This window comes from Triturus cristatus, chromosome 6 (genome assembly GCF_964204655.1).
Source record: "Triturus cristatus chromosome 6, aTriCri1.1, whole genome shotgun sequence".
NCBI lineage: Eukaryota > Metazoa > Chordata > Amphibia > Caudata > Salamandridae > Triturus > Triturus cristatus.
In genome coordinates, this window is record NC_140589.1 from 1352246967 (window position 1) to 1352266015 (window position 19049).

Sequence of the window (19049 nt, forward strand, 5' to 3'; positions counted from 1 at the left end):
GGTGTCAGAGCCAGGGAGGCAAGTCTATGGCGCTGGACCGGCGCCGACCCTGCCTCGACCACAACAGGCTCTGACTCTGAAGTAAGGGACGGAGCCGGCGAGGCAAGGCTTCGGCGCCGAACCGGCGCCGGCTCGGCCTCCAAAAAGGCAGCCGCCTGTCCGGAATGCCGAGGTGGGCTCCGAGTCAAGCTGCGAGCACCAGCAACCACCTGCGACGCCACAGGGAGCCCCACTGGACTATGGGGTGAATGTATGACATTGTTCTGCATTCTGTCCATCAACTGTTGTTTTTGCATTTGTCACCCCGAGTGGGACGGGTATGCTCAGACGTGAGTCCCGTGCTACTGGAATCAAGCTTTCCTGGCTGATGAAGGCTGAAAGCTCAAAACCGGCCCTAGGATGCTTGTTTCCAGTCCAGGGAGGACCTGGCTTGGCAGTTCGGGCTGGACTGTTCCCATGGGGCACAGGGTCAAGACTGATTTGCATATGGCTGGGTTAAAACTGGAATGGCTTGGTGAGCAAAAAAATGATGGATTTAGGCCCAGATCTCTGTACTGGGGTGAATGTATGGCATTGTTCTGCATTCTGTCCATCAACTGTTGTTTTTCCACTGGACTACGTGGCGCGGTAGGGGTACTATGGGTCGAAGAGGGGGACCCAGCCGCGCTGTGCCCTGATGATGCCATATCTCCATCATCCCTAGAGGTGAAGTGCTCAATCGGCGCCGGGGGCAAACCCACCGGCGAGCCCACCTGAGACCCCACACGTAGCGGAGGGTCCGAGGACGCCCCAGGGAGAAGAGGGGACCCAAGGGAGGCCTGTAAGTCTGCGGCATAGGCCTCCATCAGTGTCCGAGTCGCCCCCACGCCCAGGAAAGCCAGATAGTGGAGGGTGCACATCCAGAGAGATCCGGGAACTAGTGCCCCCGACAACAGAAGGAAGGGAGGTTGAGGACTTCGGCGACATGCACCGGGACTTACCAGGAAGGGGCGAGCGACGCACATGGGAACCAGCCGGCGACCGACGCCGCAAACGGAACTCACTGCCTCCGGGACAGGCGAGCCAAAAGTAACTTCATCCGGCGCTCCCGACGGGACTTCGGCTTGAGCTGTTGGCAGGCATCGCAATCCGTTGAGTCGTAGTGTTCGCTCAGACACCACATGCAGATAAGGTGTGGGTCCGTCGCAGACATTTGCAGCGAACAGGAGGTACACATTTTAAATCACGAAGGCATCGCACACTGTTCCAGACGCTAAGGCGTCAAAAGGGGCCTGAAAACAGGCCAGAGGAACCGCTTACTCCGGATCCGCGTTGCATGCGGAAAAGAAGGAAACTGACGTCAGCGTGTCGGGAAGGACTTCTATAACCTCGCCGACGTCACGTCCGTGGACGACGTCAGGGCGGGGTCGTGAGGCGCCGTCTCCCAGCGCGCAGAGGTGCTGCTGCAAAAGAAATTCCGGACCCAGTCTGACACATGGGGATAATTCTAAATTGAGGAATCTGCGGCTAGATGTCTCTATCAGATACACATGGCAGCCCTGTCATACTGCCCCTAGTCAAAGTATTTTGTTCAAACCATATTCTTAGGCCCTATGAACATTAGGCTTATATTTTATGAAATTGGGTGTTGCGGTGTCTGGTAACAATGCGCAAATGGCTTGGCCTTTTCACTGATCTGAAGTAGCTCTCACTACGTAAAACGGTTGGAGACTCCTGGGCTAAAGCAATACATCCCTATTATGGACTACATGTCTCTTTTCCTTCTGGTCACTAGAAAATACACTTATTTTTAACAGCAGTTACAAACATGACTAAATCCCCACCGGCAATTTGTCACCGGATACCACTGGGCCTAGGGATACTAAGCTTTGGAGTCACTTCCATTGTATTTTTGTTTTGATTTAAGTATGGTTAGGGATACTTGTGTTGTGGAAAGCAGTAAAAGAGGGTTGGAACAGGATGTGATTACAAAGTTTACAGACACAAACGCCATTACAAAAGAGAGGGAAAAGAATGAAAATTAAGTATACATTGCGGGACATCACATTTAGTTAGGAGAATCGGGACACAAAAAATGCCCCTTTATGCAAAGAATGCAATAATACTTTTGTTTTTAGTATTTAATATTCCAAAGTTCTGCAAACAAAGGGGGCAGATCAACAAAATGCAACAGACTCGTGCAGAATATTATAATACATTTATTTTTACAGTATTGCAAATTATATTTTCAGTAAAATACCATTATCTTCTCACTTTTATCTTATTCATTCAATACAAGCTGGCATGGAAAGTATCTCAGCGTCATTCATGTAGTGACAATCATATGCTAAATTGCATGAACAAGGATTTACTCAACTGACAAAGTTCCAAAGAATAAGACAATATTGGCCGTTGCCAGTATGTTTTGATGAACACAAAAGGATTATTGCCAGTAAGTGATACGATCAAATTGGCAGGCACGCTAAATAAAGACTCCAAATTTATCAGGAGCGGAGAGGGTTGCACAAGATGTTAATATAGTCCACAAAGAGGCATAAAGAGATCATGAGTGATGTGCAACCTTTGTAGGCATAAACTACCACTGTTTGCCCATTTAACTCCTTTCTATTACAGTAAACATACATGTAAGTTTTCCTGGGGGCGAATAAATAATAGGCATTGTAGCTACATATTCACACGCGGTATTGTTTATCCTCTTTTTGCTGTGCATATAAGGAAGACTGGTGTAGAAAAAAAGAGAAATGGCGCAAGTTATAGGTATCACCAACGGATCTCTTGTTAAAATATTTATAACAGTTCACCATAGTGCTCCCATGAACAGTATTGAACATGCATCAGGCAGTTAATCTCTTCAAATTGTTATTAAGAGAATCATTTTAAAAGCACTCTGTGAATGATAATGAGCACAATTAACACTCTACATAACATCGATAATGCAATCGCAGTGACCCTTTGCAATGAGATGTCCTGTTTGTTTATGAGCAAAAAGGTTGACAGATGCTTCACATAATAATCCATAGAAATCAAGAAAATGCTGAATTGCAATACCAAGTTCTGTCCAGACACTTTTCATAGAATATTATAGAACGAAAAGTCGGTTTTAAAAACAATACAGTGCATTTTCTTCCTCAAAAGGGAAAAAACTTAGCAAAGCCAAGCTTAAGCCAATCTGTTACCTCGATTGAATGGACTGTGCAACTTATTTTCAATTTAACAGCTTTTTTTCAAAAACAAGGAGCACGTGATCTGCTAGCCGCAGATGTAGGTGCCAAACTCAGCGGTGATCATGTGACTTCAAATCATTTACCTTTGGTAATGCACCAATTATCCTTTATGGTGCAAAACTGAAGGGACAGCACACAAAACCAGCAAGGAAAGGCATGACTTACTGTTTTTGTTGAAAGGTCCTAAAAATCTGTTAAATTGATTGGTCATAAAGAAAAAGAAAACAATACTTATATGTAATGCAGTTTCTCCAACATTGGGTATCTTCTACCTGGGTGTATTTTTAGTACTACTGCTCAACCAAAAGAACAGGTGATCTCTGGACACGGTTATTTCAGTTTTCATTTGATAGCAGTTAGAGGAAGGCACAAAGTTTGTTTCGAAGAGAAAGATCCTGGAAAGTCAAACAGATAACACTGGTGAACCACTTGCATAAAAAGCTCACACCAATAGCTGACGCTTCCTGGAGTAGACCGAAACATAGAGACCTCTCAGGTGTGCGCAAACAACCCAGAAGAGAATGGTCGATCACCGCTGCCACTGTGTGACCTGGCTCCATGAAAGTTCTCATTTAGAGATGACTTTTCGGGGTGCACAACTTGAAGAAGCTATCTGATGAGATGATGTGATGAGATGCTACAAAAAGTTCATATTCCATGGCAGAGAAGTGCAGCATTGGGAGACTGTTCTTGGGAGTGGCCTATTTTGAGGAAGATTGTAAAGAATGATATTTTAAGAATTCAGCACTTGAAGCTGGAAATTCACTTTGTATATGAACTGGCATTAAAAAGCCAAGAACAAAGGGTAGAGAAAGCAAAAATGCTCTTTAGCATGGGATCTACAAAAGGATAAGCACAATAAAGGATGTGACAGGAGATGTGGGAAAATGTGGAATTCTTCTAGTGATCTCACGAGAAATCCATAAAATGCGTTAGTATTTTTAGATGTTTATAATGGGGTTGTTCAAATATTGATTGGTTACTCTAGTCGTATACAGAGTGGAATTCACTGACAAATATTTTCAGTATAGAAGTCCTTTCAGTTTGTGAAAATCATGACTGAGAATTTGAAATGTGTGGATGTATGTTTGAGGAACCTGTCTAAAAAATAAAGCCCTCCTATTTCAGAAGAGATGCAATTACACAAATCAGATACACTTTGGGGCCCAAGTCTAGCCTGTATGTCATCTTTGGCAAAATCATAAAATTCTTCATAGTATTCAGGTGAAAGTTTTAACAGGTTGCCAAGAATAGGCATCAAGTCATGGCAGTAAACATTTGGTGAGTGGCTTCAACCAACAGATCACCAAAGATCAGGTTTCATCTCCAAAGCCTTGCACAGATTCAAACACTAAATTAAAGGAGGCGAGGAAAGATTCCAATTTGAATGCTACCATCTTAAATACAGTAGTAAGTATTCCTTCTCCAAAGGACTCTATATTTCAGCAATGCAGACCCCTATTTTTCATGATCTGCTTGTTAAGTGTAGCATTGTACAGTTCTCCATTAATCACGAAACAGGTATACAGACACATACAAAGAGATTACATTGGAGAAGAAAAAACAGTCTCCTGTAAAAAGGAAATTGTTCTAGGTGTACAAAATAAATTACAGTGGGAATAAAGGAAAACAAAAGTCGGCATTGAGCAACATAAAAATAAAGAAGGTTTTAAAGTGAAAATCTTCTGAAACCGATGCCTTAAAACACTTTGTATGCTTTCAACTACAGCAGCAGTTTTCAGAATTATGACTGATGGAAAAATGGAAACTCAAATTGCACCAATGAGACTGGAATTTTCAGACCAATGAATGCCATGCAACACACTCTTAAGGTGTGTTCCTTGACGTCTGTAGACTTTGGTAGAACTACTCTTCCTATATGATGGGAGAATCAACTATACAGATAACCTTGCGGCTGAAAGTACATAGCTGCTCAAATATAGATCTAATCCATTTGTTCATCTAGCATGATTACATCTGACCCTCGTCGACCATTACAACTGTAGCTAATATTCTAGTGCTCCTGAACATATTCATTTTCTGTGAAATATGCACATGATGAATTATGCATGGCAAGATTCCCTGCTGATCTACTGAAGTCACTTACTAAAAAAACCTATAAGGTTTATTCTTGGCAAAATATTACATCTTACGCCGAGATCAGAAACTCTGGAAGGGAGATATGTTCCAGATCTTTGTCAGGTCAACATGGTGATGATTTGCAGGGTGGGTTCAGACTCATGAATGCCAACAAACTCACGAGGTAATGAACCAGAATGGGGCTTGAAAGGAACAACTGCAATGCGGTGAAATCCAAAATTATTGAGATACTATGATATATAAAAACGCCTTACTTTAAAATTTGAAGGAAATGGTCATAGTGAGCGTCTTTATTTAGTGCCAAGTATGTAAAGTGACATAGGATTAGAAAGGGCTACCTGGAGAATGTAAAATTGTGCCTCAGGGAAAACATCAAATCAACCTATTCCAGAGCTAGATCTGGAAAAAAAATGTACAAATGGGAAACCTGCTGTTTGCACATGCCACCAACTATTCAATAGGTAAACAAATAGGCATTCTGAAACAAACAAGCGACAGACGAAGTGTTTTATGAAGAGCAAAAAAGAAAAAAACACTTTGAACAAACACTTTTGTGGAGGCACTAGAAATAAGATTAGGTAGATTGCTACATGCTTTGAGTTTTATACAGAAATGAAAGTCAAAGATAGTAATGAAAGCAGTGTCAACATATGATTATCACTTGCAGACAAGAGACAAACGTCGCCATGAATCGAATAGTCCCAAGGAGGAAGCCCGTGCAAAATACAATTTTAAGTAGACTTGAAAATACTCCGTTTTTTTCCATGATGAGAAAACAGGAAAATCATCAAGTGCACACAATTCGATTAACCATTCTTTGCAGCTACTTGTCAGATATAGGTCTCTATACATTGTCAGCTGTTAATGAGTGCTATATTAAAAGAAAGAGGCAGCCAATATCCGTGGAGCCAAGGGAACGCAAATCAATAAAAATGCAAACACATTTGTACAGAAATAAATTAAGCTAATCCTGCTTCTTGCAGTTGATACTACCTCCATGTTAAATCTCTGGCTGTTCTAGTTCAGCAAGTATTGATGTTTGCTCACATCCATGGGCTTGCAAAACCATGTTGACATCAACAAAGTAATTTCAATCATACAATTTATCCAATGCACTGGACTATAGAAATGATTCAAACCTGCCCCAGCAGACGCCACAGAAGCTTTATAGTTATAGCTCAAACGAATTCAGATCTGTGAGAGCCTTACCGTAGCACTCTCCCTGTTCTAAAATGGCGGCAGTTTCGCTATTATTTTCAGGGTGATCTACCATATTGTTGTTGGGAAATAAAACCAAACGTGCCTACTCCCCTGACAACGCAAATCTTTTACAGTCTGCTAGTGCTGCTCAAAGGTCTATTCGGTCTCCTCTCGTGACAGGGAAGTCCTGGGGGGATGGCACCTTGCCTGTATCCACAAACACAGATTCGAAGGCAGCCTCTTGCTCCTCGGGGGTCACAGGAGCAGTGGCTCCCAAGGCTGGTGTCCGGTCGGTGAATGGTGGTTGCTGCTCTGCAATGCTTGCCAACGCTGTCGCTTTCGTGCCTCTTCGTTTTCCCAGGATTTTAATGTAATTTGCTGGCACCAGTCCTGTTGCTTGACCATCTCGACTTGCCAGCAGCCAGCCACGTATCTTGGGTTGTTGCTCTGATAATAAACACACAGTCTGTTATTAAGCAACACAAGCAATGAGCTCAATAAGCATACCAGTCCCAACTTTTTTCAAACAGCGTTATTTTGCAATCTAGGCAGACCCATCTATCCCTTAAAATATATAAAACCAAGGAAAACATTTATGAGTATGATGCCTGAACGCCCTTAGGCAAATATATTGACTACAAATACGGGAAAGGACAGCTAAGTGGGCCATTCCTTCCATCAATCACTATGCACTAAGACTAATAAGCAGCATGTGCAGGATAAATAAGACCACGCAGAACGTTCAATGTTGCTATATTTTACAAAGTGCTTAGGCTAGGCAGCCCAAAGTGAATCATAGCTTGCAAGCAAGTCACAAAAGGGTTGTACAAGAAGAGGCTCATTCTTTTGCAATTTAACGCTGTGTATCACATTACCTTGACCCAAACAGGACACATAGGATTGACGCAAAGATGTCGGTGCAGCTTTATGGACGCCTTTGCCTTATAGCCACATTCTTTAATCTTCTATGGTTACGAATCCATGACACAAGCTTTTAGACAAACTGTTAGAATGTCCAGATGGGACAACTTTGGTAATGATACTGGACTGATTCAGAGCGACAAGGAGACAGCTTTGTGGGAGATCGTGTTTGGGGCCAAGAGGCTGTACTTCAGATATCGAACTGTTCAAACTCAGCCAATTATTGTCCCTCCAGCTCTACAGAATACAACTGAGCTGTGTGGCAATCAGTCTTCAGTGATCAGGAAAGAGCTGGAAGTCGACCTCTAAGTAATGAAAGCCAAAACCTGAGTGACGGACTACAAGACTGTGGAAAGGTAAGAAGTAAATATTAAGCTAGAGGGACAAGAGTGCTGACCCTACAGAAACCCTGCAAGGTAGCAGTGAAGGTGATATAGGAGATTCAGCTGACAAAGCAAGCCTATAGCACAGGAAAGGGAACCAGCAGATAACTTGAGTCAAACAACAACCCTCTTTTATTTAATAACAAAAAAAACTTTTAAATAACGCGTTGAAGCCCTTCTTTTAAATAACGCGTTGAAGCCCTTAGAAAGCACTGTTTGAAAAAAGAAAATTGGCAAAGCAAAAGAAACTTGGCAAAACAGTCATGCACAAAGCATGAGCAGGAACATGGATTAGGCGCACCTTTAGAATTCTTTGCCGCTATAATATAGAGGTCTGTAAAAACAGCTTTTTCATCGAAACAAAGCCCATAGAAACCGGGAATGTACCGTTTAACTCCTTCAAAGCAATCTGTGAAAACTGAGAGGCAAGCTACAACACCAACCACCACCTCGCAGATACATACAGGTTGAATGGCACAGCCAAGTTAGACACTCATGGCTGCAACTGACCAACACATTTGAAAGACAGTAGAAACCCAGAGAAGGAAATAATGCAGGCTTGTAAGTGAGAAGAGAAGTGTGGCATGAAAGCCCCCTCAGAGCTCCATACCCTCACCTGACACATCGGAGGAGCCTCAGCTAAAAACTCAATGGACCCAACTAAATTCACGTAGAAAGAGACCTCCCTTTGAATTGGAGTTGCTATCACTCGCTGAGATGTCTGAAAAGACTGTGAGGTTAACCGATACAGTCCCTTGGAGAGAGGATAGATGACACAACATACCTAGGATGGAGACGCCAAGCTATAGTGGGAGCGGACTGTGATACAGATGTGAAATTGTGGCAGCATCCAGAGATTGGTTGGCAAACTGGTAGGCAGGAGAAACACACCTTCTTGGGTAGTATATGACATGTTCTTGAGCACATGTTTGGTTACATCCTCAACGCAGGCTCTTGTGGTGTAGCGTGGGAGTAAAATTACTGATACGCTTTACACTAACTTAATGGTGACTTAACAGCCATAGACTTTTTTTTCTTACCAACCGACCCCAAGTCACTGAATTATTACGTCCTTTTGGAAGCCTTTGATGCCAACAAATATAATTGCATGCCTTCTTGATATGGTTCCCTGATTGATTATTAATGCTTCACAGTCATATGTAACGAGAAATTACATGAGTATAGCACACAAAGTGTGTCACATATGCAAGTAGCATTACACATCCAAGCACCTAATTGGGCAACACTATATGAAATCTATATAAAGCAACAATATGCATGTTTTTCCTTTTCCCGTTTTTCTTTTTCTTTCCCAAATTATAGGTAGAACCATAACCTAAAAACCCGTTGATTAAATGAAATAATGACGAAGACGAGTAAGTGACATTAACTTACTCAATATGTCAAACCGATCTATCACATTATCGCTATGACTAAGGTCCTGATGAAAGTCCAACGATCTTTAGAGACAGCCATGGACTGAAACATGTCGACCACTAAAATCACCATTATATAGGTGCGGTGGACCATTGACACATCCACCAGAGCACCACACACTGTTTTTAATCTTACCCCATCCTGACAAATAAAATAAGAGTACAGGATAGGAGGTATTTTTAATTTATCACTTTTTTCCGCTAACACTGTCAAAATCACGACCGTCAAAGAACCAGATGGTCTCCCTCCAGGTGGGGGGAAGGTTGACTGCCTGGAGAACGGGAAACTTAGGCAGAAAAGGACCCAATAATAAAACCAATTACCTAACCTTTTCAAGCGGAGAACCAAGATATACCGCTGCCCACGGGTTACAGTGTATGAGGGCCTTTGTACAACACTTATAGACCCTGGCTTTTTCAATTCATGACTATTGACACGGAGTCACACCAAATGCATATGAAGAGAGTTTCTTCTTGTAATAAATAATTTATCAGTCTTTTTTTTCTTCTATAAACCACATTGGCGAACAGATGCCTACGCGTTTCGTCCGACAAGGACTTCTCAGGGCTTCAATATGTACGTTAGCGTCACTAAACCACCTGGTTCCGACGAATTAAAAGTTTATCAAAAAGGGTCAACTCATCAAGTAAAAATTTGGAGTATGTTTGCTCCTTCAAAAAAACAGCATGGCGTCTGCTTCATATAGTAAAACATCAATATTATCAAACAAAATTATTTGTTTCCTTATCAGAACCGATTTCCTTCTTTCTTACAGTGCTATGAGAGAGAGGTTTTGGCACTATACTACCCAGGTTTGAACTCTATAAATACAATAACCAATATTACAACATATTGAGCACCATGCTCGCGAGTGACTATTGAAACTAAAAGGTTCTACTTGCCTGCCCCACAAACATCCATTCACTTTAACCCTGCATTTTAACAAACTGCAAAGGACTTAAACAGAGTGTTGAGGAAAGGTGACTGCAGGAGAATACCCAACTACCCGGGATAGGTAAAATCTGTCAGTCTGCATACAAAAAAAGACTTTCATAGAGGAAAGTGGTAGTAGTAGTAAACAAGCTTTATTCGATTTCTATTTGAAAAATCCTAAAAGCACATCATAAAAATACATAATTATTCCAGTTTCAACAAACACCAACTCCTTTCCCATAAAAATAGAATAGTGATGCAGATGATCCATCACAATATTAACCACTTCCTACATATTATCACGCTTTTCAAAAAGTTAGCTAAAATCCATATCGTAAAATCATTTTCTAAAAGTAGTAAAGCTAAATACGCCGGTCGGCATCTTCTAAAAGCAAGTTTCTTTAAAAGTGGCACTAACCATTTTTTCCTTTGCAGGTTATAACATTTACAAAAAAAGCTACATGGATTGTTGTTTGCTCTGTGCTGTTTTCACATGGGCATAGTTGCATCACCTTTGCCCATTCGGTCATATTAGGGAAGCTGGTAATGGGATGGAATATATTTAATCTAAATCTTGTTAAAAACAACCTATCATAGGAGCCACGCACTAGATAGAGGTAAGGTTGGATACTGTACGTTATTACCGTCATCTGATGATGCATTACTGTGGGCTTAGCAATTTCTTTTGATAGTCGACAAGATTCAAGTAATGATAGACATTTAGCTTTCAGCTCCTTTCTTGAGATTTAACTCATTGTGCTTGGTTCATAGTAAAAATCGGGGTACCCAATATCACAAAAGAAAGTCTCAAACATATTTTAACCATTTCATTTTTAAAACATCAGTCATTCCCAACGCATCAGTTGAAATCTCCTGATTCAGATGGGTTTCCTCGCAGATCCATATCCTATAACAGAGCATGATTGGTTCCATTTTAATTAGGTCTGTTAAGAAAGGAACCCCCAATTCCGTGTGACAGGCATGCGATGATGTGCTACTCGGGAGAGCCAGAATATATCTTAGGAACTGAATTTCAACCGTTTGTAAGGGTTGGATGTTACAATGTCTCCACACTCCCGCGCCATACAAGGCTGTCGATACACATTTAGCCCTGTACAATTGTAGTAGGACTTGCGGGGGCCTCCTACCTAATTTTTTTGAAAAATGGACTAATGCTGCGGTAGTTTTCATAAAAGCGAGTTTTCTCATCTGCACAGCCTGGACCTATGTAGCTTTATGGTCAAATAATATTCCTAAGTAACTAAAACTATTGCTAAAATGTATTCTCTGTTTGTCAATGAACATGTCTCTGCATTTGTTACTACCTGTGCCACACCTCATAATGTACATTTTTGATGTGTTCACCCTTAGACCCAAGTCACGCATGAATGCTACAAAACCATCCAATAATTTCTGTAAGCATACTTGGGTGCGACACATCAGGACGGCATCGTCCACGCACATTAATGCCGGTATGGCTTGCCCTTTTATCATGGGAAAGTCTTGTCCCGCTGTCATCAGTGCTTGTTCTAAACCATTAGTGTAAAGATTAAAAAGGAAGGAGGCCAGCACACATCCTTGCCTGACCCCCTTCTTAATTGGGAAGCATACTGTACATTCTCCATTAAGACCGTAACGGACTCTACCCTTGGCGTTCTGGTAGAGTTGTTTCAAAAAGAGTATAATAGTGTTATTCACCCACAAGTCCCGAAGGACTCCCCACAGCCTCTCGTGTATTACGCAGTCAAAGGCTGCGGTCAAGTCAACGAACGCCAAGAAAAGCCTTCCTTTTTTAGACTTGTATATTTACCAATATATGTATATTTACCAATAAGGATATTCAGATTGAGACTTTGTTCAACGGTTCCGATCACTTACAAAATCCGAATTGTAGGTCTGAGAGTTTTTTTTTCCCTTCGACCCAGTCTTGCAATCTCTCTAGAACTATATGCCCCACGATTTTCGACGAAGAATCTAACAAAGAAATCGGTGGACAACATGTGGGATCTTGTCTGTTTCCCTTTTTAAAGATGGGAACTAAAATAGATTCCGACCAAGTCTCTATATTTAAAAGAACATCTGGCTCTAATTACTTGCATGAGTATTGGGCTCCATAGCTCTAAGTTACTCATATAAGTTTACGGGGATCCCATCCGGGCCAGGCGCCTTTCCTCCCTTACTTGCCATAATTGTCCTGTTTACCTCTTCCAAAGTAATTTGAAGGTCATTTGCGGTTATCGAACGTAATGATTTACTTCCGTCACTTCCCTCATTTAGGGTTTATGCGTTATTATATGCCTTCCTCGCCTCTCTTAATTCTATCGGGTTTCTAGGGATGCTATGGGACATTCTTTTCAAAGTGGAGTAAGCCTTTGTACACTTTGAATCGAACTATCCTTTGGGCTTTCTTGTGGGGTTAGACTTTGGTACCCATAGGGGATTTATTAATCGATCTTGTGATATGTTTGAAGGCAGTCAGGACTGTTTCATGTGTTGCATTTTCGTTTAAAATGGCTCCCACTGCCGAATTACTTTTTGCCACGATTTTCTGTGTGGGTACTAGTGGGTCGACCATCAGCCATTTCAAAGCGTAACCATTTTTTTCTATTCAGTTCCATATGTTGGGGACATGGATAATCTAGTGATCATGCTTAATTTGAGGTATTAGTAATTTCAGGGAGATGCTCAATGGAAAATGGTCGCCCAAGATGATAGCATGTGTTTCGAATTGTCTCACCCTTGGTGCTAAGTTGACAGACAGTAGGATACAATCTATTAATGAGAAACATCCTCTTCCGTTAAAAGTACTTTTAAAAGGCACTGGGTTAGGGCTTATCTCATTTGCAAATCCCATTTCAAGACCATGTACCATTTCGTTTAGAACATTCCAGTATTGTGAATGTGAGATCTGGGTTTCACTTTTCCCTTCTTCGTTTATAATACCACATACGTCAATACAATTTTTAGGGCACAATGTAATATTAAACCCCCCCCCCCCAAACAAACACATTTCCATCACCTTCACTTTGCACAGTTTTCAGAGCCTTTAACAGCTTTTCTAAAATTCCCCCGGTCTGGTTGCTTTCTCCCAATATGCAACACCATGACTTGATAATATACCTCCTCATATTTCAATACAATTTTCCTGACATTTAGCATATTAGATATATAAATAGCTAATCCCCCCTTTGCCCTCCCATGGTTTCCTGGAAGGAACAGCAGTAGTGTGATACGTTCGATATCCATTCATGTGTATGGCCTCCTTTAGCCACGTCTCTTGGAGGCATATGATATGAAACCCCATTATAAAGTCAGACCACAATGGATTGTCTATCTTAGATTGTAATCCCGCTATGTTCCAGTAGACCAATTTATTAAAATTGTCGTTATCGCTGTAAGTTCCTATTACGGTGTGTGCATCTGGCACGGGTGGGATACGGAAAGTCAGTGATAGCGGTGTCTGACGTATTCCTACTTTTAAGACATTGGTCTCTACCCTTAGTGCCTGCTTTAGTACTAACTTAGTCAACTCTGGGGCTGCATGACAATCTGCCAATTCTGGCAGAAAGTCCAGAGCGCATTTTGACTCAGTGTGGTACATAAGGTGACTATTAATAGCTTTTTGTCTGGTCTTTCCATGGGCTACCCCATTTTTATTTACTGTTTGCAATATGGGTGTCTTTACCAGGCAGTCTTGCTCTTCTAGGTTATACAGGCTTTCGAACCTGTTGACTGTTTGGACGACAAAGTTTGCCCCGTGGTAATATCCTACTATACGCCTACTATATGCCACAGTTATATATTTATTAAGCCCATCAAGGTTAACAGTTTAGTTTATAAGGCAACCTTGGTACTTGGGAATTGTCAAAGAATTCCTTCAAATATGGCCAACAGACAAAGTAAGCACTTAAGTGCAAGACTGTATTAGAATGACCTTGTTAGATAATCACCACGCCAACTGGGCGTCAGAGCCAAGGAGGGTGGCCCAGCCCGGCCTCCTCTGGGCTAAGACGGCCCTGTCTTGGCCCGTTCTTCGCCTGGGCCGAGCCCGGGCGCACCCCGCATGCTTCACATGCTGCGGGACCACCGCAATGATTTTAAAGCCCATCCAGGGACTGCGGGAAAAGCGCAGGGTGCGTTTTGGGCCAGGGGCCAGCAGCAAAGTTCTAGGCGTCGTTATGCAGTGAAAAAGAGACACTATTTGATTGGTCAGTTAGTGATGCACCCTAATATCAAAACGTTTTCTCCCCAGACATTCCCTTCACCTTTCGTAGATCCCGGGTTTTGACAAGTCCTGCATCAGTACTGAGGGGGGCTGATCACAGCAGAATATACTATACAACCATTCCACAAACCAAACGTGGGCTATGAAAAAATATATGGGGCATGATAGGGTTGAACAAATGGCAGATTTATCCATTAAAAGCACTGATCAGTGCACAAAGCACAGAAATAAGTTTTACAATAACGACGGACTGGTACATAGCACCAGAGTGTCACATATGATTTATGTGAATTTCTTCGAGATGTTAGAAAACCTTTAGCTGTCATACCTTTAGCACTATGTTTGGTTGATCCTGATTGTATTTTCCTTGCTCTTACTTTTGTAAATATATTAAATATAAGTTTTTTTGAAGAAAAGTTTGCCCCGTGTTACCCAATTTATGTCTAAGAGGAAATTGTCCGCTTGAAAAGGAATTGTTCCTTGTTTTTGTTTGTTTGATTAATTAATAGTTCATCACTAACCAAGGTTGAACAAAAAGGAATCTTTGTACAAATTAATTAATGAACTAAGTCTAGAAACAAAATCCCTTGTAGGCACCTTTTTACTTATTTCTAGAAAACCTGTGTGGCACGTGGTGGACCTGTCTGAAAATAGACAGAAGCACTAGAAGTTATACAAATATAATAGAATAACACACCATATTTAACCCTGGGAGTCAGGTCAGATTATATCATGGCCATAGGAGGGACAACTGAAATTTGATAATGTAACTAATCCAAACATCTAAAGTGGTGATGGTGCTACATCAGAAGTGCCTCAAGTCTCAGAGATGGAGGTGTGGTATTTAATAGCTAAGGCTACACTGCATTAAGTATGGAAAATAAATGAAGGACTATAGCAGCATAGTGGCACTAAATTCCTACATGACTGTCAACCACTAATCTCATATCTGCCAAAAGGTAACACAATGGTGATCTCCACCCTGTTTGAGGGCCTCGTAGCTCTTTGTCTAAAGTATTATGAAAAGGGTTAACACATGGATACTGATTAAAGTTTGTATACAGTTCTGCAAATACTGTTCTGTCACTGACTACACAGTTCAGCTGCTAACAAGGAATAGGGGGACAGAGAGGTTCTGCATAATGACGTAGCAGTGATGGTGCAGGATTAAGGCACAAATCTACAGACATATGGGAAAACTTCTGAAAGCTAATTGTCGAACAGAACCAAAGTAAATGTGCTCTGTGTGCCCTTTTTGAAACAAAGTTTTGCTATAAAGAACATTTATAAAAAATCACTAAGGAAAGTTCTTGAGTATTTAATTCACCAAATATCACCACATAATAATGCTTTTCAACCACAAGACACATTGGGTTTTAAAGCTCACATCGATGATCTGGAACTTTTTCGAAAGGAACTCAATCGTGCTGCTGATATTTATAATGTGAATGTGATTGTGGGCCCCGTTAGCTATGTCACCTAGTATTTTAACATTTTAAACTGCAAGAAACAACATGGAGTAAGTGCGTATCACTGGAATTATAAATAAGGACAAAAAGGAAGCACAATTCATAAGGCAAATTGTTTCGATACTATATTGCCAGTACATAGTATATTTTTGACATTGCAATAAAGAGAAAAAAATAGGGTTACATGAAATTAATTTTTTTCTTTACTAAACTGTTCACAACAGCTTCCTTGAAACCTTCTGAAGCAAGCAAAACATGCTGATCAACGTACCTTTGGGGGCTAAATTAAGCATATCTCCAGCATAGAATGATAACTCTTCTTCGGAAGCAGCAGTAAAATCATATTCAGCTTTTCCAACTACATGGTCGTCCTCTCCATTCGCCCAGTTAGTGGTAACTTAAATTAAAGGAAGTAGATTTAATAATTAGATACGTTCCAACATGAAAACAACACGAAAGAGCTTCCTACTGAATATTATGTTTCAAACATATTTCCTCGCTTCCCCCTAGATTTACTTCCCAAATCAAGGCTCTGCTTAAGGATTTGAAATCCCAGGGTCAATAAGGGAAATGGGCATGCAACGCTTCATGTTGTCCCGGTTTCCTTCATTTTCAAAATATGAATAATTATAGACCAGAAAGATGGGAGGACTTGGGAGAGAGATGCTAGGTTTAATACTCATGTAATTAAAGGTAGACATAAATCTTCATTAAATTGGAGTAAGCCATAGGGATGCCATCATGGCCTGGTGTTTTATGGGTAGTGCTAGAGTCTAAAGCTTTTAAAACTTTATCCAGTAAGATGAGAAGAGGGACATTTTGCCTAAAAGATCTGGAGGGTAGATCGCATCTAGAACAGCATCATGTTGTGTGTGTGTGTGTGTGGGGGGGGGGGGGGGGGTGGGTGGAGGGTGGTTTGCAGCTTCAGAGGAGTACGTTTAGATTAATAAGCAACCCAGGCCTTTGGTGATATTATGACATCCAGTTTACGAGATAACCTCGGCCTCTGCCGATAATTTCCAAAAAGTCACAGAATGTGCAGGCTCACAGGCAATATAGAAGTCCACACTATGGATTCATGTTTTTGACAATAACCACATGTATAACACCAACTTATTCTTCGACTATTGCAGTATTAAAGGAAGGATCTTCCAGTGGCTTTTAAAATTCCTTTTTAAAAGAGCACACCCCACATTAAATTACCCATTTGCGGTAATATGTCAAAGGTGTTTGAGGGCTAAAGCCCATCTACGGTATTCTAAATAACGTCGTGTGGGGTCTCAAATGACACAAGAACTTGTGGGATGAACCAAGCTATCATAAACTGAACCGTGTCATTTATTTGTTGGTGCTCTACAAAGGGTACCAATATAGAATATATGACAATAACAATTGGGATGCAGGGCATCTGACACAGAAATATTCTAGAATCCAACCAACAAGGGCCTATTGAAACAGGGAAAAATGTGGTTAGTCTGGAAGCAAAGTGAAGAACAGCTTTGATTAGGGTTAACTTTGCTCCTTAAGATGGCATTCCTACAATCAATCCAGGGTGACACCAGAACCTACAATAAACAGCGTAACACATCTGGTTGCAGAAGGGGTTTACATTTTTCACAGTGTGGAGTGGGATCTTTTATTTTTAGGTCGAGCATTCGAGACCTCTTGTATACACTTTAGTATATACTTGTATGTGTATGTACTTTGTGGGCTCTGGAGATCAGCCCTAGGACTTGTCTGCTTCCGCTTAGGAACTTTTTTTCTGCTCAACTGCCTCTATTTAACTGTCTTGATAGAAAACGACCAGAAGAGGTCAGTAAAATACTAGAATTGCTTTCTGCTTATTCATCTGCCTCTATTTAACTGTCTTGATAGGAAACGGCCAGTAGAGGTCAGTAAAATACCAGAATTGCTTTCTGCTGAGGGACTTTAAAAAAAAAAAAAAATTCTGGCAACAGCCTCTATTTAACTTTCTTGATAGAAAACTACCAGCAGAGGTCAGTAAAATACCAGAATCACTTTAGCATTCTCTAGATTCCAGTCCATAGAAATTGTCCACCACGAGCACCCGTAGACAATAATATTTTTTTCAAATCTTGTATTTTCAGTGATATGACTTCCGAAGGCCCTGGTTTTATATTAAAAACAGAGCTTTGGACTATACCATTTCCGGCTGAAAGGAAATATTTGTTTGGCTCTTACTTTCCCTCCATGTTAAAGAACAGTTGGTGTTTCAGCACCCAGGCTAATGTGCTGCATAGCTAAATACATATAAACTTCCAAAGGCGAGACCGATTGCATTGCAAATGCTTGTTTTGCTTTACATACCAATCCTCGAGCGTATCGGTAATTTGTAAGAAAAGGTTTTCCCAATTTAGCCATCTCTAGTCATTCAATGGCTATGTACTCCAAACTAATATGCACAGTGGATAACTGTGTACCATCTATCAGCAGACTTGGAGTGCAGTGAAGGTGTTTTAATCACTTTAACCCTTTCGAGGCACACAGAGAACAATATTCTGTCAAAAAAGAAGCCAACAGTAGCACGAAATCAGCTGTGCTGCTTAGTCTGTACTTCAAATGAGGCGTGCAAGAATGTCACCAATAAAGAGGACACTGCCATACCACAGATTATGAGCTTCCATAAATCAAAAAGCAATTGATTTTTAATATCAACCATAGTGCCTAAAACCTGTATAGGTGGGTCTGACCAGATAGTACCCTCATTTGGATTAAGAGGGCAGCCAGAGCGGCCCTTCTTTGAATTAAACTCACCCTGAACTACAAGAAACACACCTTTTGTTGTGAAAGAATATGTAAACCCGGTCGAACACTCTAGAAAATTAGACAGTGCAAGTAAGATGATGAAGTCTTTTTGAAGCAATTGATATAAAAACGTACAATTAAAAACTCCTGGAGTTCCAATGCTTGAATATTATTACATTTAGAAGAAATGGGTGCAGCTTTATAGGGGATGTCTACAGAGACACATCTGGTGAAACAAGGCAAACACAAGCTCAGTGTAAAGCCCGATTGCAGCATGCTTCATAACTCTGATTTACAGATCATGCCCCCTGAAACAATATAAACTATTATCTCGGACAGAATCCATAACTTAGCTACAAGTGGATTAGTCAGACCCACTATACTCAATGAA

At 41.0% G+C, this 19049-nt stretch overlaps 1 protein-coding gene across 1 annotated transcript in view; it reads right to left on the reverse strand.

The window, feature by feature from the left end:
* Positions 1–2182: 2182 nt before the first annotated feature.
* Positions 2183–19049, reverse strand: part of PEX13 (peroxisomal biogenesis factor 13) — a 153116-nt gene continuing 136249 nt past the window's right edge. The window contains exons 3-4 of the mRNA XM_085612359.1: positions 16164–16289; positions 2183–6971 (exon numbers count right to left, since the gene is read on the reverse strand). Of these exons, the coding sequence (XP_085468485.1) occupies positions 6673–6971; positions 16164–16289 (425 nt within the window). The 3' untranslated portion in view covers positions 2183–6672. The remainder of the gene's footprint in view (positions 6972–16163; positions 16290–19049) is intronic.